General features: G+C 51.4%; 1 protein-coding gene across 1 annotated transcript in view; it reads left to right on the forward strand.

Moving 5' to 3' along the window:
• SCNN1B (sodium channel epithelial 1 subunit beta) overlaps positions 1-22,112 on the forward strand; it is a 29,026-nt gene that overhangs the window by 2,839 nt on the left and 4,075 nt on the right. The window contains exons 2-9 of the mRNA XM_004373333.1: positions 179-455; positions 2,120-2,310; positions 14,078-14,181; positions 15,583-15,746; positions 16,091-16,198; positions 19,845-19,962; positions 21,564-21,639; positions 21,735-21,792. Of these exons, the coding sequence (XP_004373390.1) occupies positions 179-455; positions 2,120-2,310; positions 14,078-14,181; positions 15,583-15,746; positions 16,091-16,198; positions 19,845-19,962; positions 21,564-21,639; positions 21,735-21,792 (1,096 nt within the window). The remainder of the gene's footprint in view (positions 1-178; positions 456-2,119; positions 2,311-14,077; positions 14,182-15,582; positions 15,747-16,090; positions 16,199-19,844; positions 19,963-21,563; positions 21,640-21,734; positions 21,793-22,112) is intronic.

The raw sequence follows: 22,112 nt of genomic DNA on the forward strand, positions 1-22,112 counted from the left end.
TGCATGCATGGATGGATGGGTGGAGAGATGCGTGCTTGGGCAGGGCATTCTTATACAAGGTGGCAGCCACAATGGAGGCAGAGAGCATCCCAGATTCTAGTTGTCCTGCCTTCCAGCATGGTAGACATTAAGAGGCAGCTGTCCTTTACCCCTCTGACCAGCCTTCTCCCTCGCCCAGATATTCCAAAGTCAAGCATTTGCTGAAGGACCTGGACGAACTGATGGAAGCGGTCCTGGAGAGGATCCTGGCTCCCGAGTCAAGCCATGCCAATGCCACCAGGGCCCTGAACTTCACCATCTGGAACCACACACCCCTGGTCCTCATTGATGAGCGGAACCCCCACCACCCCGTGGTCCTCGATCTCTTTGGAGATAACTACAATGGCTCAGCAAGCAGCAGCCCAGCACCAGGAAGGATCTGCAACGCCCAGGGGTGCAAAGTGGCCATAAGACTAGTAAGTGGTTCCTGGGCACATGGCAAGCAGCAGGCTGATGGGAGTTTCTTTTCTTGAATAACTTGGGTCTTGCTGGGTGAAAGGCAGGCTGGGAGCCATTGCCCATTTGTTTGTGGAACTTTTTAAAAAATAGAAGTAGCTGGTATGTTAGTCAAGACTCTTTTGGATGCAAATGACTCAGCTTAAACTAGCTTAAGCAAATAGGAATGTTGATTGGCTCACATAAATGAAAGTCCAGGGATATATTGAGTTCAGGTGTGGCTGGAACCAGGTACTCCAATGGTGTCATTAGGACTCTATCTCTCCATCTCGTGGTTCAGCTTTTCTCTCTGTTGACTTTACTCTCTGGCAGGCTCTCTCTATGTGGAGCGCCCTGGCAATGCCAGGCTTATATCCCACCCACTGACTCAGCAACCTCCATGGCAAAAGAGTTCCTCTTTCACAACACCAGACCAGTTCCCTTTGAGTCAGTTCTGACTCATAGCAACTCCATGTGCATCCGAATAGAACTGTGCTCCATAGGGTTTTCACCGGCTGATTTTTCAGAAGTGGATTGCCAGGTCTTTCTTCCAAGGTGCCTCTAGGTAGACTCGAACCTCCAACCTTTCCGTTAGTAGCCAAGTGTTAACCGTTTGCACCATCCAGGATAAAAATCAGCCTTTGAAAGCCCTATGGAGCACAGGGCCAGGTCTGTGCAGTGTCTGTGTGGTGGCCTGCACTTCATGATGAGCTGGCTGTGGTGACGTGAAAGGGGGCCCTGCACCCCCTGCAGGCTCAGGGCTGCCTCTCCCTCCCAGAGCGGAGGAGGAGGACGAGGGAGAGTCTCTCTCCGTGGTTCACACAGCCTTGAGGGGCGCCACGTCTGGATGCCTTGGGAAGGGGCTGGGCCTGCATCTATCAGGAGGAAAGGAGTGAAGGGAGTCAGAATGGTCTGTGTCTGTATATGTGGCCACGTGACTATCCGTGTGGTGGCCACTTGTGTGAATCTAGGTATATGGGGGAAGGGATGGATATGTGTATAAGGAACCCTGGTAGCTCACTGGTTAAGCACTCAACTACTAACCGAAATGTCAACGGTTTGAGCCCACCCGCCACTCCACAGGAGAGAGATGTGACAGTCTGCTTCCGTAAAGATTTACAGCCTTGGAAACCCTATGGGGAGCTCTACTCTGTCCTATAGGGTCCCTATGAATTGGAACTGACTCGACGGCAACGAGATTTTGGTAGATATGTGTATGCTATTTGTGACCATGACATCAGGTGGCCATGGATGTCAAAGTGGGCATCTGTCTGCATGCACACGTGACCGTGACCATGTGTGTGTGCGTGCATGTGTGTGCGCGCGCGCGTGTGTGCTCATATTTACAGCAAACACTTACATAGCCCTGTTCTGCATAGTGGTAGATACGGGGCAGTGCTGGTGGCTGTGTGTGTGTGAGTTCTGTGACCATGATCTCATGTGTGAGGCAGAAGTGAGTGTAAGTGTAATCTCTCACCAGCCGAACAGCTGGTAGCCCGAGCACCCAGGTGCAGACAGTGGAAGGGCATCTGGCTGAGTGCTGTCCTTGACCTGCTGGGACCCTTGAGCAGTGACTGGGGTGGGCAGAGGCTGGGGCCCTGCCAGCAGCCCCCGCACTCACAGGAACCCTTCTTGGCCTCCATAGTGCAGCTCCAACGGGACTGTGTGCACCTTCCAGAAGTTCACTAGCGCCACCCAGGCCGTGATGGAGTGGTATGTCCTGCAGGCCACCAACATCTTCTCCCAGGTGCCAAGAAAGGAGCTGATGAAGATGGGCTACCCCGCTGAGCAGCTGATCCTGGCCTGCCTGTTCGGGGCCGAGCCCTGCAGCTACAGGTGAGCACCCAGCCAGCCCCCTCTGAGAGGCCAGAGTGTCGTGGCTGCGAGCCCAGACTGCCAAGGTTCAAATCCTGGCTCAGCCACTTACCAGCTGTCTGCACCACAGCTTTCTGTGCCTCAGTGTCTCGGGCTGGGTTTCCCGGAAGCCGAGGCTGAGACTGGGATGCACTGAAGGGTCCATGAGGCACTGAGGGAATCTAGGAAAAATGTGTAAGGAAAGCAGCATTCGAGGAAAAAGCAAGGACATGGTCTCAGAGGAAGTCTAGCCTTGGCCTGATCCTCCCTTGAACAAGAAAAACCAGTTGCTGTGGAGTTGACTCCGACTCACGGCGACACCATGTGCATAAGAGTAGAACTGTGATCCACAGGGTTTTCAGTGGCTGATTTTTTGGAAGTAGATTGCCAGGCCTTTCTTCAGAGGCACCTCTGGGTGGATTCGAACCTCCAACCTTCCGGTTAGCAGCCAAGCACATTAACAGTTTGCACTACCCAGGGACTCCAGGGCTGGCCTTTTGTACCCCCACATCAGCCTGTCATTGGCTGTGGGCTCCCCCCAGGAGGCTGCGGTAGGGTAGTTCAGTTCCTAGGCAAGGGGGCTGTCATCAGCCCAGGGCGATCCAAGGAGAAGGGGACACTGTGAGTTGGCAGCCTCCACCCTCAGCAGCTGGGGTATGCGTGCACCAGCCCAATGCAGGGGATCTGGGGGGAGGGCACCCCAGAAGCTACCCTCAGTTTTCTCATCTCTAAAATGGGGACAATAATCATACTTACCTGACAGAGTTTCTGTGAAGAGTAAGTGAGCTGGCTCATGTCAGCACTCAGAACGGGGCTATGCAAGTGTTTGCTGTAAATATTATTTTTCCCTAAGCACCTGGAGCATTCTGAGGATGGCAGAATGCGGGCAACGTTAGCCCAGAAAGTCTGCTTCTTCTTGCAACTAACTGGTCCACAGATTCCCACCTCCTTTGTCTCCTCAGCTCCTAACAAACCAAACCCAGGGAAACTAGAGTACAGGCAGTCCCCGGGTTACAAACAAGATCGGTTCCTAACTGTGTCTTTACGTCACATTTGTAGGTAAGTCGGAACAGGTGCATACAGTTCTTATTTAGCCTTAGTTTGGTGCGAGAGGAAACCCTGGTGGTGTAGTGGTTAAGTGCTAGAGCTGCTAATCAAAAGGTTGGCAGTTTGAATCCACCAAGCATTCCTTGGAAACTCTATGGGGCAGTTCTACCCCGTCCTATAGGGTCACTATGAGTCAGAGTCGACTCGATGGCAATGGGTTTGGTTTTTTTGGTTCTCAGTGCAAGAAAAGGCTTGAAGCCTTTTCTCCCAATGAATTAAAAGCTGCATCTGCAGTAAGTGGAGGTGATTGTGATGAAGAGTTTGTCGCCTGCGAGTAGGGCTGGGCTTAGTCATTGCAAAATGAGGGCAAATTTACGTAACATTAAAGGGCAAGTCCACAGTCATAACGGGGACTGTCTGTACTGGAAACCAACAACCAGACCGCAATTAAAGAGAATGTTGACACATTGTGGAAAATGTTAACTAACTAATGTCACTGAACAATTTGTGTAGAAATTGTCAAATGAAAACCTAGTTTGCTGTGTAAACTTTCACTGAGAAGAAAACAACAAAATATTATTAAAAAAAAAAAAAATCCTGGGCCTAAGAGCCCAGTTCTGTCCTCACTTCCTGTGGCACCTCTCAGAGGGCTATAGGTGCAACTGGGAGGAGCACGTAGGTAGGGAGGTGGCAAACAGTGAAGGAACTGCAGAGACCCCAGGGCCCTAGCTGGACCATGGCGGCACCTCCAGGTGTGGGAGGGGCTGGGCCACAGTTACCTTGCCCCCTGCCCCACGCCCCCCTCGACCCCCGACTTCAGCCAGTCTGGTTCCCAAGAGTTGCTGGTGTCCTTCTGCTCTGGGGCTTCAAATTGTCTGACTCCAGGCCTCTAGGGAAAGGTCTTTTTGCTGAGTCTGGCTGCTCTGGGCAGATGACAGGCTTCAAGTCTCATCCTTCTGGGGCTGTGGTATTGCCTTGCGTCCCGTTGACATGCCTCAGCCCAGCTCTCTCAGATCACAAACCTTCAGAAACCTCTACTGAGAATCTGCTGAAATCTATGGACTCTCTGCCGCCTAAAACAGGCAGGCATTGTACATATAATGTCAAGGAATTCAAGGCCCATCAAGCAGGGCACTTACGGCCCTTTGGTTTGATTTAGAAAAAGGCACCCCCTACAAGCAGAAAGGAGCCCTTGGGTGGTGCAAACGGTTAAGCACTAGAGTACTGATCAAAAGATTGGCAGTTTGAAGCCACTCAGAAGAAGGGCCTGGCCATCTGCTTCTGAAAGTTCACAGACATGAAAACCCTATGGAGCACAGTTCTATTGCAACATATATGGGCCACCATGAGTCAGAGTTGACTCAACAGCCACTGGTTCCAGGTAAAAGAATTACAAGATGGCACCCAGGCTGATGGGACATGCCTTGTGGGTTACCGCTGGGCCCCGGTTGCAGGCTGAATTTTAACCTCCAATTCCTTGGCCAGGAGCCTTTGTGATGAGCACATCTGCTATAAGACTAGGGATACCCAGTGGACGAGTGTAAGGTACACAAATTCATCTCTACTCAGCTAGAAGAGAGAGATGTGATACTGTAATTTCAAATATGTGGCCCACTGCTCAGTAAGAATATGTCTTGGACTTAGAGTGAGGGGGAAACCTGGATAATTAGGATCTGCTAAGATCTGCTGGGACGTGCTGTCATGCCCCAGTGTGCGCCTCTCCCCACTGCGCAGGATCCCAGTGTACAAACACATGTCTTTTGCATGCAGCATGGCCCCTAAAGCAAGCAATGCCGTGGGTCGTTCCAGCACTGGAGGCAGCCAGACTGGGCTGGACCAACTGGAGGATGGTACACATGTTGCCAACATGGCCCCCCTCAAAGGGAGTCTCATATGGACTGAGGGTGAGGGGCAGGTGGTCTCCCAAAGGGAAACTGTCAGTGGAAAAAGGGGGACCGGGTCACTGATGGACAGGCAAAACCTCTGGTGTTGGCCATACAACCTCTGTGGTATGGCTGTGGCTGGGTAGACAGTTTGGTGAAGGGGTCAATGGCTTGGGTTCTGGGTTCAAATCCTAACTCTGTCTTATACTGTGTGACCTTGAATGAGTGTCTTAGCCTTGCTGTGCCTCAATTTTCCTCCTCTGTAAAGGCAGGGTAATCACAGTACCTACCCTATTGGGTTGTTTTGAATATTGAATGAGTTAATATGCATAAGGGCTGACAGTAGTGCTGGGCTCATTAAATAACACTAGTTACTATTATAGTAAAACCTGAGAAAGCCAGAACATGTGTAAGGCAGAAACCTGTCAGAGAAGGAAAACTCAAATATTTTCCACTAAGAGAGAGCAATAGAAGTGGTAAGACTGCACCTTGTCAACAGTGGAAAACTTGTGAGACCCAGAAAAACAAGGCAGTCCCGTCGAGTTCCGGCTCACACAGGTTTCACTGTATTAGACCCACATTTGACAAGGAACTCAAATCCAGTAATGCTGCTGGCATTTATTGAGCCCTGCTTATGTGCCAGGGACTATTCTAGGCACTTTGAAACCCCAAAACCAAACCCACTGCCATCGAGTCAATTCTGATTCATAGCGACCCTACAGAACAGGGTAGAACTGCCCCATAGGGTTTCCAAGGCTGTAATCTTTACGGAAGCAGACTGCCACGTCTTTCTCTTGTGGAGTGACTAGTGGGTTTGAACCACCAACCTTTCAGTTAGCAGCTGGGCGCTTTAACCACTGTGCCACCGAGACTCTTTATTCTAAGCACTTTACATATGTAAAATTATTTTAACACTGACAACAAGCCCTTGAGAAAGCTACTGTTATTTCTGCATTTTATAGATGATGAAACTGAGGCCCAGGGAGGTTAAGTTGTATGTCTGGGATCACACAGCTGGTGAGAGGAAGAGCCAGGAGGAATGAATGGCCAGCTTTGTGGGCCAGGCCCACCCCACGTCACTCTACCACCTCATCAGACAATGACATTATCATCTTCCCTCCCCACCCACTTTCTCACAGACCTATTTCCCCAGCCCTTGGCAGGTGTGAGTAAAAGGTGCCACCCAACTCCCTCGAGCAGAAACCTCACAGTCAGCCCAGCTCCATGCTCTCCCTCACCCTCACAGCCAACTGGTTACCCGCCTTCCTGAGTCAGCCTCTGATATGGGAACTTGCCTCTCTGCCCTCCCTAGTGCTGACCTCCCAACACCACGGCTCCTGCTTCCTCTCCTTCAGACTCCATTCTCTCCCCCTTGAACTCAGACCTGCCACTGAGGAATCTTGCAAAGAAAAATAGGTCACCTTGTTGGCTGTGTCCCAAGAGAGAGCTGTGTGTCCCAAGAGAGAGCTAAGAGTTGTCTGTGTGCCAGGGGCTGAGGGTTTCGCAGGAGTCACAACATCCAGTCCCCACACAATCTTTGGAGTGAATACAGTGATTATCCTCATTTTACAGGTGAGGCAAACAGAGGCAGAAGAGGGTAAAATGACTTGAGCAAAGTCATAAAGCTAGTCAGGTATCAGAACAGACTACACAGCCCATTGGCTCCAGTCACTTGACCAGGCTACGCTCTCTCTTGATACCCCTCTCCTCTCCTCCCGGGATCCCCTCCCCTTCTCCTCCGAGAGAACAGCTCAACATCCCCTTCTCCTGCTAGGGGAACTGGGTGGCGTTTGTAGACAAGCGTGCTGGCCTTGCAGTCAGGCAGACCTAGTTCCAGCCCCACGATAGTCACTTCTCTCTGAGCCTTAGTTTCCTCATCTGGAAAATGAGGATAGTGAAATGACCTCATAGGGCTGTCATGGGGATTAAATGATTAATATATGTAAAGTGCTTAGAACAGTGCCTGGTAGGTGGTAAGCGACGCTTAACCTTTTTTTGTTTTTTTAATTTTACGTGTTTTAGGTGAAAGTTTACAGCACAAATTAGTTTCTCATTCAAAAATTGATACACGTATTGTTTTGTGACATTGGTTGCAATGCCCGTAATGTGTCAGCACTCTTCCCCTTTCCCTTTACACCCCAGGTTCCCCGTGTCCACTTGTCCAGGCTTCCTGTCTCTTCCTGTCTCTGCTTTTGGGCAGGTGTTGCCCATTTCGTCTCCTATACTTGATCGAACTAAGAAGCACGTTCCTCACGTGTGTTATGGTTTGTTTTACAGGCCTGTCTGCGTCAGCATCTTTTAACTTAACTTGTTATTTTGGAATAATTTTAGAGTTACAGAAAAGCTGCAAAAATAGTACACAGAGCTCCCGTATACCCCTCATCCAGTTCCCTGTACTGTCAGCAACTCACATCACCATGGTACAGTTGTCAAAACTAAGAAACCAGCAAGGACACATCTCTTCAACTAACCTCGACCCTTTATTCGGATCTCACCCGTTTCCCCTGCCTCGTTCCAAGGCCCCATCCAGGAGACCATGTCTCTCTTAGTCCTCGTGTCTCATTAGCCTCCTCGGATCTGTGACAGTTTCTCGGTCTTTCCTTGGTTTTGATGACCATGACAGTTTTGGGAGGTATTGGTCAAGTACTTTGTAGAGTGTCCCTCACTTTGGGTTTGTCTGTTTTTCCCATGGGAGCCCTGGTGGTGCAGTGGTTAAGTGCTCAGCTGCTAACCAAAAGGTTGATGGTTTGGACCCACCCCCTGCTCCAAGGGAGAAAGACGTGGCAGTCAGCTTCCATAAAGATTTACAGCCTTGGAAACCCTATGGGACAGTCCTACTCTGTCCTATAGGGTCTCTATGAGTCAGACCAGACAGTGGCAACAGGTACTGTTTTTCCCATGGTTAGACAGGAACTGTGGGTTCTGTGGGGGAAGACCCCAGAGGAAGTGCCTGTCTCATCACATCACATCAGGTGCGTGACATCCCTGATGAGGGTCACCTTCATCACCTGCTTCAGGAAGTGTTTACCGGGCTTCTCCACCGCAACGTGTCTATTCTCCCCTTTCCATGCTCCGTTCTAAGTCCAGTCTATGCTGGGGGGCGGGTGGAGGGGGCTTAAGTGTCCCCTCTCCTGGAGGGGGGAATGTATCTTATTTGGAATTCTTCTGTAGGGAAGATTTGTCTCTTCTCAATTCATTTTTCCATTCAATCGTTTCTTTATTCTAGTATGAACTCATGTATATTTATTTTATACATTGGGTTGTAATCAAATACCACATTATTTTCTTTCTCAAATTCTTCCCTCTTTGGCCACTGGGAACTGGCTCCTGTGGCTCTCTGACATGTCCTTATCCATTCGTTGGGTTTTGTTTGTTTGAGCATCTCCTTGCTTTTTGGCCCTACATGATGCTCCGGACCTAGAATTAGCCAGTTGTCCAAGAAACCCTGGAGTATATAAGCATTTATTATTATTATTACTACTATTATTACATCAGTTGGAGCTGTGGTAGTGCAGTGGTTAAGCACTTGACTGCCAACCAAAAAGGTCGGCAGTTTGAATCCACCAGCCACTCCTGGGAAACACTATAGGGGAGTTCTGCTGTGTCCCATAGGGTCACTAGGAGTAGGAATGGACTCAACGGCAACAGGTTTGGGTTGGGTTTTATTATTACTTCAGGGATTAGCCAAATAGCTTCTGCCCCGGGAAGCCTTCCCTGGGCCCCGGCCCCTGGCCTGCATCTGGGTCACATGGTACAGCTGCTGTTATACTGCTTCCTGCTCGGATGCTCTGTTTCCTGGTCTGTTCTGGAAAGTGTGCAGGTCTCTGGGCCCAGCCCGGCCCCACGAAAGGTTTGTGGAGGGAAAAGACTGACTTTGGAGCTGGAGGCAGCTGTGCTAGGAACAGCCTCTCCTGGGAAAGAGCGTTGTCAACAAGCAAATGGTTGGCTGGTACAGCGAGACCAACCACACCGCCCTGGGCAGGGGAGGATCCGCCCCGCCCTGCTAGCCTCTTGCTCCTGGGCTACGTCTGCCTAGACGGTTCCTTCGGAACACTGTGTCCCCACGCCCCTTGGGAGGGGTCCCCCCTCCAGAGCAGTGCCTGGACTGAGCTGGTTTGCCGGCACTGTGCCTTCCCGTGGCCACGGTGCTGACACCACAGTGCCTGCCTGCGGCTCTTCTCCCTCCCAGCCTTTGCCTCTGCCATGCGTCTGCCCGGTGTACCCTTGCTCCTGCCCCACCCCCTTGACTTGGCTACCTCCTTGTCATCCTCAAAGTCACCGCCCAGGCCTCAACTCCTCCAAGAAACCTTTCCTGACCCCTCCCCCTCCCCCCCATGACTTAGGTGTCCCTCCTCCATGCTTATCTCTATTGGTGCCCTTATCACATATTATAATTTATTCAACAAATATTTACTGAGTGTCTGTTTACTATGTACTAGGTGCTGGGGACAGAGCAGGGAGCGGTAGCGGCCAACATTGTTGAGTATGACAGTATGCTAGGCATCTAACCCCAACCTGAGCCCTATGGGGTACGTGCTGTTATTATCCCTGTGTTACAGGTGTGGAAAGTGAGGCACAGAAAAGTCAAGTGCCCTCCCCCAAGCTCACCAGCTAGTAAGGGTCAGAGCCAGAATTCACACCCAGGCTGTGAGCCCATGTTCTTGGCCTCTGTGCGCTTCTGCCTCAAGACAGACGAGGTCACTGGCCTTATTGGCTTAGGTTCTAATGCAGGAGGCAGCTGAAAAGCAAGCAATAAAGAAGATACTTTCAGATGTTGATGGGTGCCATAAAGGGAATTCGCTTACTTACCACTTGCTATCTAGTCGACTCTGACTCATGGTGTCCCTATGTGTGTCAGAGTAGAACTGTGCTCTACAGGGTTTTCCATGGCTGGTTTTCTTCAGAAGTAGATTGCCAGGCCTTTCTTCTGAGGCACCTCAGGGTGAACTTGAACCACCAACCTTTTGGTTAGCAGCCAAGCATGCTAACAGTTTGCACCACCCAGGGACGCTTATGAACGGAGGAAACAGGTGGAAACGATGGAGAGTAAATGGGGAAGGAAGTGAGGGATGAGGAGAAGCCAGCTCTTTGAAGAGCTGTGAAAGAATATTCCAGGCAGAAGGATCAGCAGGTACAAAGGCCTTGAGTTTGGGAACATTTTAGAGCGTAGGGAACGAGGAGAAGGCCAAGGTAGGGAGTTTTGCATTTTATTCTGTGAACAGCAAGGAGCCTTTGGAAGGTTCTAAGCAGAGGTGTGCCATGGTTTAAACAATCCCCCTGATTGCTGTGCAGGAGCCCCTGGTGATGCAAACAGTTAATGTAGTTAACAAGCTTGGCTGCTAACCAGAAGGTCACAGGTTTGAGTCCACCCAGAGGAACTTCAGAAGAAAGGCCTGGCAATCTACTTCCAAAAAACCAGCCATTGAAAACCCTATGGAGCACAGCTCTACTCTGACACACGTGGGGTTCCCATGAGTGGGCATCGACTCAACAGCTACTGGTAACTGACTGCTGTGCAGGAGGAAGATTTTTAGGGAGCAAGAGTGGAAGCAGAGGCTTCTGCAGGATTCCAGGAGTGAGATGCTGGTGGCTGGGACCAGGGTGGACGCCTTTGCAATGGAGAGAAGCAGACGAGCTAGAGATCCATGCTGAGCAGGGAGCTGCCAAGACACTGCCCTGTGTCCACCACCAGGCTGGAAGCTTTGAAGGGCTGTACCACCTTGTTCATCTTGGTGTCCCTAGCCCAGTACCTGGCTCAATAAATGTTTGTTGAGTGAAGAAAGGTGGTGTCCCTTTCACAGCCGAGGAAAGCAAACCTCAGAGGTTGATCAAGAGCCCAAATCAGTCAGACAATGGCAGAGCTGGGGTTGCACCCATACTGGATTTCACAGCCTGCCCTGGGATCACCTCCCTCTGCCAGTAGAAAGGCTGAAACGAACGACACAGGAAATAGCTTCTGTCTTAGTCACCTAGTGCTGCTATAACAGAAGTACCACAAGTGGATGGCTTTAACAAAGAGAAATTTAGTTCTTCACAGTAACGTAGGCTAAAAGTCCAAATTCAGGGCGTCAGCTCCAGGGGAAGGCTTTCTCTCTCTGTTGGCCTTCTCATCAATGTTCCCCCGTACTAGGAGCTTCTCTGCGCAGGGACCTCGGTCCAAAGGACGCGCTCTGCTCCCGGCACTGCTTTCTTGCTGATATGAGGTCCCCCTGGCTCTCTGCCCACTTGTCTCTTTTATATCTAACGAGATTGCCGGATACAGTCCAATCTTGTAGATTGAGTCCTGCCTCACTAACACAACTGCTGCCCATCCTCCCTCATTAACATCACAGAGGCAGGATTTACAACATACAGGAAAATCACACAATACCAGGAATCATGGCCCAGCCAAATTGATACACACATTTTTAGGGGGACATAATTCAATCCATGACAGCTTCCTTATCTGAAAATATTCACACAAAAAAAAAAATATGGAGCCCTGGCGGAGCAGTGGTTAAGAAATCAGGCTGCTAACTAAAAGGTCAGTAGTTCAAATCCACCAGCCACTCCTTGGAAACCCTATGGGGCAGCTCTACTCTGTCCTGTAGGGTCACTATGAGTCACAACTCGACGGCAACAGTTTTTTTTTAGTTTGAAAATAGGGACAAATAATACTTAACCTTATCATTTTTGTGTTTTTTTCTAAATTTTATTTATTTTGTTGTTGTTGAGATTATACACAGCAAAACATACACCAATTCAACTGTTTCTACATGTACAATTCAGTGACATTGATTACATTCTTCGAGTTGTGCAACCATTCTCAACCTCCTTTTCTGAGTTGTTCCTCCCCCATTAACAGAAATTCACTGCCCCCTAAGGCTCCTATCTAATCTTTCCAGTAGCTGTTGTCAATTTGATCCCATGTAGACAGTTCTTAAAAAGAGCATAATGTTCAAGGCAGACCTTTTTTACTAGTTAGGCTGAACTACTGAAGAAACTGGGTTATTTATCCCGTTGAGCTCCCCACAGTCTAGATTTTGCTGATTGACTTTCTGTGGTGTCTTTTAACATGTTCCTCTGTCCCCGGTATTTCCTGTAAGTGGTAGACATAATTCAGGTCTAATTTCTTTTTGGTAAGACCACTTCTGAGGTAGTGTGTGCTCGTATATCAGGAGACACACAGCGTCCGGCCACCATTAATGCTCACCACCTAAATCCATTTAACAAAAAAAAGCTACCGTCAAGTTCATGTCAACTCATGGCAACCCCATATATGTCAGAGTAGAACTGTGCTCCATAGGATTTTCAGTGGCTGATTTTTCAGAAGTAGATCACCAGGCCTTTCTTCTAAGGCACCTCTGGTTGGACTTGAATCTCCAACCTTTCAGTTAGCAGCCAAATGGGTTAACCATTTGCACAACTCCATTTAATTCATTAAACCAAAAAAACCAAACCCATTGCCATCAAGTTGAATTCCGACTCATAGCAACCCTATAGGACAGAGTAGAACTGCCCCATAGGGTTTCCAAGGTTGTAATCTTTATGGAAGCCGACTGCCACATCTTTCTCCCTCGGAGCGGACCACCAACCTTTTGGTTAACAGCCGAGCGCTTGACCACGGGGGCTCCTTATTTAATTCATTAATTCATTACGGATTGTAAAATGATAATATTTTAATTGGGTCATCTCTTCTTTAGTTATTAGCTGGGTCAAACTAGAACTCTTTTAACAGATATATTGCAAGAAAAAAATAAAAGAGGTGAAGGGGCGTCCACAAATTAAAAGAGACTTATCAATCAATCACAACATGTTAACATTATTTGGATCCTGACTTAAAACAAATAAATTGGGAAGGGGGTACTTATGAGACAATTGGAAGTGTGAACTGAATATTTAATAATATTAAAGAATCTTTATTGTTTCAAGCATGTTATTCATATTTTTAAGAGTTCTTATTTTTAGAGATAACATATGAAAATGTTTACAAATAAAATTATGATGTCTGAGATTCGCTTCAAAATCATATGGGAGGGGAAGTGGGGGGAGGTTTACAGATGAAACAATATTGACCACAGGGTGACTGATGATTGTTGAAGAGGACTGACGAGATTTATTATTCTATTCTAATTTGTTTGAAATGTTCTATAACAAAAATTAAAACAACAACTCTATTTTCTGAAATGACATTATACAGTCACGACCCCAGTGAGCATCTTTACGGAAGCATTATTTTTTTCTGTTGAATTATTTCCGTAGGAAACATTTCCATGACATAAGACAGGAACTTGTGTTAAGGCTCTTCATCTCCTTGTTTTGAAGTGCTCTCTTTCCTCAGCTTCTGCTTTCGCCGTCTCCGGATTCAAGGCCCCTGTCTCTGACCCTCCGTCTTGGTCCACTTTCTCTCTTTGTCTGAGTTCCCAAGATTCCCACCCACCTCTCTGGGCTCGGCCAGCTCCTCTGAGCAAACGCTGTCTGGAGCTGCCCTCTTACTCTTACGCTCCTACAAGACTGCGTATGTGAGACAAATGAAAACAGCTAAGAAACTTCTCTCATAATCCTTAATTAAGCCAGAGAGCTTGAGCCCTGACCCCAGAGAGACTGCCCTCCCCCCTCTGTCTGGGAACCTTCTTTCTGGCTTCTGCGCCGGTGCAGGGGGATGGACGGAATGACCTGTTGTTCACCTCTCGCTTCTGGAGCCCCTCTGTGCAGGAAGCAGGGAGGAACTGCGGACCCCTCCACAAGGCAGTCCTGACAGCAGCACAGGCAGAGAAGCAGGCTGGGGGAGGCGTGGGCTGGGCTGCCCCCTACTCTGCAACTGATGGTCTTTCTTTTAGGAACTTCACGTCCATCTTCTACCCCGACTATGGCAACTGTTATATCTTCAACTGGGGCATGACAGACAAGACCCTCCCTTCCGCCAACCCTGGAGCTGAGTTTGGTAAGTCTGGGCTCCTGAATCTTCACCATGAGACTTGTAAGTCCCCACCATATGGGGCTGAAGACAAAATTACCATCAGATGTTAAGGGACAGTATTGAGGGTTAGCCAGTACAAAGAGAAGGGGTCATTACTGAGTCTCTACTGTGGGCCCGGGGAGGCTGGGCCAGCTGCTCTCCCAGCTATGCCTCACCCAATGCTCATAATCCTGGGGGTAAGGACTTTTGTTCCCATTTTGGTGATAAGCAAAGTGAGGATTGGAAGCCGTACAGCTTACTGGTCAGGAGCTCAAGTTCCTAGTGCCTGGTTTGAATTCCAGCTCCATCACTTACTCACTGGGTGATCCCGAGCATGAGACTTGACTTCTTACAGCCTTAGTTTCTCTATTCGGAGAATAGGCACAAAAAATAGTACTCAGTAACCTCACTGAGACATTGTGGCATAAAGAAGGCAAACGGCTCATCACAGGCCTGGTGAGTAGTGGTGATGTTGTTAGCTGCCCTCCAGTCAGCCTGGACTCATGGTGACCCCATGTACAATGGAAGCAAACACTGCCCATGATTGGTTGAGGATCAAACTGTTGTCATCCATAGGGTTTTCAGTGGCTGGGGTTTTTGGAAGTAGATCACCAGGCCTTTCCTCCTAGTCTGTTTTGGTCTGAAAGCTTCACTGAAACCTGTTCAGCATTATAGCAAGACGCAAGCCTCCACTGACCAATGGGTGGTGGCTGTGCATGAGCTGCATTGGCTGGGAATCAGAAATAGGTCTCCTGCATGGAAGGCAAGAATTCTCAATATATGCAAGATGTTCTGAGAAATTTTTGCAGATGTTGACCAATAATTGGCTCTTACTCTTAGCCTCCTGGAAAGGGAGAATCACAGAGACAGAGAGCGAAGGAGTAGAGAAGAGAGAAAGTGGGGAATGACTACTGATGGATGCTGCTTTTCTTGAGGTTGATTGACTGGGTTCCTCAGGAAAGGCTGGCAAACTCAGGCAGGTCATGCTTTTGGGCTGTGAGCCTGGCATGAGGGGAAGTGAATCCTTCCTCCCACCCCTCAGGTCTGCCCTCCCCAGCAACCAAAAGGTGTGTTGTCATTCAGTGGCCTTTAGGGCTGCTGGCTAAGAAGGGGATACGCTGTGTGGAAAGGAGATTATGGGGTCAAGAGGGGCCCAGGTAGGAGGCTCTGCAGAGCCTGCATCAGAGATGATGGTGGCTTGGACTAGGATGGTAGCCTTGGAGAAGGCAAGAAGGTTGGGGGGTCTGGGTTTTGCAAAACGGAGCCAGCTTCCCTGGCAAGCCCTGAAGATCCCTTTGGTGGTAGTGGGCTTGGACAAGTGGAGCTGGGTCTCCCTTCAACCTTGGGGTGCAAGTTTAGGCAGCCCTCGGCCCACCTTCCCCACAGGCCTGAAGCTGATCCTGGACATCGGCCAGGAAGACTACGTGCCCTTCCTCACGTCCACGGCCGGGGCCCGGCTGATGCTGCACAAGCAAAAGTCCTACCCCTTCGTCAAAGATGAGGGCATCTATGCGATGGCGGGGATGGAGACATCCATTGGGGTGCTGGTGGTATGGCCTGGCATCCAAGGGCAGCCCGAGGGGGACTGAAAGGGGGAAAGCCCACCTGCCCATGGCCCGAGAGCAGGGACCCAGGCCTTCCCCAAGCCCTGGCCCCCTTCACAGTCCACTCCTGCTTTGCCTTCTGGCTGGAACCATCTGCACAGCCATCCACCAGGAAAAGTGAGCCCCCTCTGCCGCCCCCTCTGGTGCCTGCTGGGGCCTGCAGCTCTCCCTCCTTCCAGCATCCCCTGCTCCAGGCAGGCTTGATGCTTTCAAGAGCTAATAGGGAAGGAGGTACAGAGGGGGCTTCTCGGCAGTGATCAGGGCTCCCACGAGCAATCCTTCTGACACAGGACAAGCTGGAGCGCAAGGGCAAGCCCTACAGCCAGTGCACCATGAACGGCTCCGACGTCCCCATCCGAAACCTCTACAGTGACTACAACACAACCTACTCCATCCAGGTGGGCAGACGGTGCAGATCTGCAGAGGCCAAGGCGTCAGGTCCCCAGGGGAGCTGGCCCCCGCAAGGCGGGCTCTGCTGGATGTGTGGAGATGGCCAGGGGGCATCTTGGGGCCCAGGGCTGGCCACCTCTCAGCCCCACCTAGGCAGGCGTGCCCTTGGGGATGTCCAGGATTACAGGGATCCCACTCTGGGGTCTCCTGAGAGTGCTTATTATGTGTAAGACAGTGCACTGAAGGCTTTACATACATCATTTGATCCTTACAGCACTTCTCCGAGGCAATAATGTGCTAATAATAGCAGCAGTCATAGGGATTATCACATGCTAGACAGGCACTGTTCCTGGTACTTTACATATATTGAATCATTTCATCCTCACCACCGCCACCACCAGTTGTCACTGAGTCGATTCTGACTCATGGTGACCTCATTTGTTTCAGAGTAGAACTGTGCTCCATAGGGTTTTCAATGGCTGATGTTTCAGAAGTAGATCACCAGGCCTTTCTTCGGAGGCCCCTCTGGGTGGACTTGAACGTCCAACCTCTCCATTAGCAGCTGAGCACATTAACCCTTTGCACCACCCAGGAACTCATTTTACCTGAAAAGTTCCTCTTTGTATCTGACTTCAGTCCTCCTTGCTGCAGCTGGGGCTCCTCTCTTGTGCCAATCTCCTGAGAGGCCTCGGTCCCGGCCCCAGTGGAGAGGGCAGACCGAATCCTGGCAAAGATGACAAAAATGACTTCCTGCTGACACTTCCTCTCCCAGCCCAGTGGGCCTCCGGGGTTTGCATTGCCCTGTCCTTCCTCCCATGCCCTTCCTTGGCAGATAAGGAAACTGAGGCACAGCAAGGGGTAGCCAGGTGCTGCCTCCATGTCTGACAGCCCAAGTTTGGTGGGCTTCCCTTCTCCTCAGTCACAGGAAATTGGCCTTCCCAGGTGCCAGGCTGCCACTGTCCACCATGCCCCACCCCACACTGACCCACTGGGTTGGCCACCTCTTGTCTGGAGGGGCTCCTACCTGCCATGCAGGACTCTGGGAATCTTTGGAGCCTCTGGAGGGATAGACAGAGAGACAGGGCAGAGACCTCATTCCAGAAACACCTCAGTCCTTGCTTCTTGCAGTGCAGTAGCCACTCTGGCTGAAGGCCTTCCTGAAGACCCAGGCCCAGTCAGGTGCCCTGGCTATGCCCACCCCACCCTGACCAGAAGCAGCCCTGGGCCCACCCCTAGCCTCAGACCCAGGGCCTGGAAGCATTAAGACACTTGCCCAGAGCCACAGCTCCTTGCTTTCCCCCACTGCCTCCAGGCCCAGCTCTGGCTCCTCCTGGCTTTGCCATCTAACCTCCCAGCCAGCCCGCATTTCCTGCCCCCGAGGAGCCCACACACGTCAGATTGGCCAGGGAAGGAGCAGCCAGGACGGTCAGAGGTGGAGGTGTATTCATTGGCTGCAGGAGTGGAGGACTCTGGGACAGCTTCATGGAGGGGTGGGCCAAGTTGAGAGGTAGAGAGTAGTGTGAGGGCGGGCGTGTGAAGCATGCTGGAGCCTGGAGTCCGTGTGGTCAGGGGTAGGAAACTGGACAAGGGGAAAACAAGAATTAACAGCTGCTTCCATTTTATTGAGCACTTGCTAAGTACCAGATGCCAAGGAGTTACCCACATGAGCTCACTGAATCCTCCCTGTGGTAGGAGACAGGTGCATCTAGTACCGTCTTTCAACCTTGAGGAAACAGGCTCAGAGCTTAATCACTTGCCCCAGGACACATAGTTGGTCTCTGTAAAAACAGTGTGGTGGATGGCAACTGACCTCCTCTAACTTCACAAGGGGGGGAGGAGAATCAAGATCAACAGCCCAAGGCTGACTCCTATGAGGCGAGGTTAGACATATCTCCTCTCTCCAATCTGTCTACCAATTCTGACACCAACCATCCCCCCCACGTGCTCTCTACTTCTCTGCTGGGTTTGATAATTCATTGCAATGGCCACACAGAACTCACAGACCATGCTCACAGTTATCGGGTTTATTAGGGAAGTAATAAGTTATAATTCAGGATCAGGAACACTCAAGATACAGTTCTTCCATCAGGATGGCCTCTTTTCAGCCACGCCCGCAGGCAGGCCTCTCTCTGGCCCTCAAATTCTCAGCCCCTTAGCCTGGCCTCTGCCCTGCTCGGGCAAGTGTTACCAAGCTCTTTAGCTCTGCCAGTAAGTGCCCGGGGGCACCCCACCCCACCAGGAAGCCTCCTGCCCGAAGGTGCTCAGCTGTCTTGTTCTGTGGGTTGGCACACCCGCAGTAACTGCCTTGTTCCATGGGCCAGGAAGCCCACTCTACCATCTCATGCTGGTCTCCTGGTTCTGCTGCCACTGCTTCTCTGCCACTACCTTTCGCCGTTTTGCACCATCTCTGGTGTTACAGCTCTCTCCCTCTGTCTCCTGGGTCTGGGAGGTTCTCAGCACAGGGACCCCGGGTGCAAAGGACATGCTCCACTCCCATCTCTTCTTCTTGGTAGTAGTGAGATTCCCCCCTTTCCACCTCTGGGATGGCTCATTTTAACCCTAGTGGGATGGCAAAACTGATCAATCCCCTTGTTAGGGTTCCATACACCTTATTTACATGGTCCCGCCCCTACAAGGGTGCCATGAACCTTATTTGCATTTTTAGCAAGCTGTCCAATCCTCTTGGTGGGCCACAAGCGCCTTATTTGCATAGTCACACCCAATCATTTGGTGGGCGTTACAAGATCATGGTGAGAAAGGCCATATAAAAGTGATCCATCTCACGACATTCACTGAGTGGACTGAAACCAGGTACACTGGGGCAGCTGAGTCCCTCTTTTCCCTCCCTCACACCCAGGAGGCATCCTGTAGACGCCAGCAGCAGCTCACTTCCTTTTTCATCAGCTCTGAGCGTTCAGAGATCCTCCTTCTTGCTTTCACCAGCTCTGAGCATTCAAAGATCCTCCTTATTGCTTTCACCAAGCTTTTTCTTCCAGGAGGAAGGAGCACAGGGCAGGCTTGCCCGTCTTCCTCAGAACTTCTGAGTCCCTATGTTTACAGAGCTCAGAAGGGGGCTGGCATCCTATACGGTGAGCTATCGAAGTGTTGGGAGTCCCTGGGAGATGCTAACAGTGAACGCACTCAGCTTCTGACTTAAAGGTTGGAAATCTGAGTCCACCCAGAGGCCCCTCGGAAGAAAGACCCATCTACTTCTGAAAAATCAGCCATTAAAAACCCCATGGAGCCCAGTTCTACTCTAACACACATGGAGTTGCCATGAGTCGGAGTCAACTCCATGGCAACTGGTTTTTTAAAATCTAAGAGTTAACTTTATTATTGGGGCAAGGCCACCCCTCCTCATGTCATCTGGGGTACCCCAGCTCTGAACGGTGGCGGGGGCCCAACCTCAGAGAGCTGGGCTGCTGGAGTCTGGCCTGAATCCCTCTGTGAAGGTGGAGCAGGAAGGACAGCCACACTGGTCAGGAGCTGCAGCTCTGCTGTTTCAGCACCTCTTCTCAGCTGAAGGGCACCTCCCCGGGCTCCTGGGCCTCCCAGCTCCCGTGGGCTGTGCATTAACCTCTCTGGGCCCCATCCCCTTGGGACTAGGGTGGGGACATCACACGCCATGTATGTGTTCTCCCCTACTCCCCCCAGGCCTGTCTTCGCTCCTGCTTCCAAGAACTCATGATCCAAAACTGCAGCTGTGGCCACTACCTGTACCCGCTGCCCCATGGGGAGAAATACTGCAACAACCAGGACTTCCCAGACTGGGGTGAGGGGGGCTCACGTGCATCAGTGCCCTAGCCAGCTGGGGCCATTGCCCACAAAGCCTCTGACTGTAAAGGAGAGGGCGGATCTCAATGCCCTCCACAGGGCCCAGGGACCATCTCTGTGGTGTCGCTGGCGGGGGAAGGTGTGGACTACACCCCCTGACCCTGTCAGAGGGGATGACACCAAAATGACCCCATGGTCTGTGGAGGTGGCAGGCAAGCCGACACGGCAGGGGGAGGGGCCCCCAAGGCAGTGACATCACTGGGGTTGGTGTCACCTGCTACCCAGCGCAGTAACTCATCACCACCCCCCACCCAGTCACCTGCCAATCAGGGTGTGGGCAGGCCACAGCGCTTGCCATTGGGCAGAGAAGAGGGTCTCTGCCTTAGCCAATGGGAGAGGGTGGTGGGGCCGGGAGGCCGGGGCTGCACGGCAATGAGGTCACTCTGCCCACTGGGCAGGAGAGGGGGTGTTCACTGGCCAACCCCCACGGGGACTGGGGAGAGTGACACCATGAGTTACTGCATTGGGTGACACCAACCCTAGTAACACCACTGCAGGGGCGGGCCTGGGCCCTCCGTGGTGCCACAGCCCCTTCGCACCAGCCTACGCCTCCTTTCTGCAGGGGCCAGCTCCCCTCCACGCCTGGGGTCCATGAAGTGTATGCTTGAACCATGTATGTATGGGAGTGCATTTGTCCTCTTCGGCATGTGGCTGTGTGCCACGTAAGTGCCCCCCATGCACGAGCCTGGATGTGTGGCTGCTAGCAAGCACACACGTATGTGCATTAGTGTTCTCACACGCACGTGTGAAAGGGCATTCTGCATTTGTAGGGACACTGGTGCACATGTGTGTACGGGTGCTCGGGCAGGGGTGTGAATTGCTTTCCAGGACTTGCATTGTGCCCTCAGGTTCGTATGCACGTGTATATGTGTGCATGCACCCTCAAGGCTGTGCGTATTATCTCAGCACGTGTGTCCCAGTCTCTGTGCTCACTGGGTCTCTCTGTGGGGTGCTAGAGTGAGAGTGGAGGGGGAGGAGGCCGCCAACACAAAGGTGGCCTCCAAGGACTCAAAACCTGAAGCCACAAGGGAAGGAGCCCCTCTGGGCGCACTGAGCTGGAGGCCAGGCCTGGGAGCCCTGGTGGCATGGAGTTCAAACACTGTGGATGTGGGTGGGGAAAAGGGGAGAGTCCCACCACCTCCTAAAGCCAACAAAATGTACTGACAAAAGGGAAAACTTGATTCCTTCCAGCCACCCATCTCTTTGTATCAGACCTCTGGGCAGGGACGGGAAGGATGATCAAGGGGAAAGCTGCTCTGATCCCTGCTGACATGGGCCCAGAGTATCCGGAAGAGGATCCTCCAGGCCAGGCTGGGGAGATTCTTCATGACAAGAGAGCTTGGATTGAGAACCCCTCATTTAACCACATACCTTAGTCTGCCCAGGGCCCTGGGACTCCCCTTCTGAACACAGGAGAAGAGAAGGGCCAGCAACGGGCCCCTCTCCCAACCCCCGTGTGGCCCCTGGGCTCAGAGAGGGAGAGGAGGGCAACTAGAGATGCCCCCTAAACTCTTGCCCACCTGCCTGTCTCCTGCTCAGCCTACTGCTACTTGGCTCTGCGGATAAGTGTGAAGCAGAGGGAGGCCTGCATCAGCAAGTGCCGAGAGTCCTGCAAGTGAGTGCGGGCGAGGGCAGACCAGGCCCCACCGCGGCGGGCAGGGTGGAGGGCGGTGCAGGCAGGACAGCAACAGGGTGGCTTTTCTCTTCCAGTGACACCACGTACACGATGACCATCTCCATGGCTGAGTGGCCTTCTGATTCCTCGGAGGTGAGATGATGGAGTGGCCAAGCCCCTGAGTTGTTGGGCTGGGGACAGGTCTGGGCACAAGCCTACAGGGTGTTTGGAGCTTTGGGAGGGTACCTCCTAAATTCCTCCCTCCCCCCCTTCCTCCCTTCTCTCCCTCCTTCTCTGCCCTTCTTCCCTCTCTTTCTTTCCCTCCCTCTTTTTTTCCCTCAGCTCCCTCTCTTCCTCCTTGCCTCCCTCCCTCTCTTCCTCCTTCCCTCTCTCTCCCTTCCTTTTTCCTCACTCCCTCCCCTTTCTCCCTCCCCACTTCCTCCCTCTCTCCCCCTCCCTTTCTTTCTCCCTCC

Source organism: Trichechus manatus, unplaced genomic scaffold (genome assembly GCF_000243295.1).
Source record: "Trichechus manatus latirostris isolate Lorelei unplaced genomic scaffold, TriManLat1.0 scaffold00024, whole genome shotgun sequence".
NCBI classification, from domain to species: domain Eukaryota; kingdom Metazoa; phylum Chordata; class Mammalia; order Sirenia; family Trichechidae; genus Trichechus; species Trichechus manatus.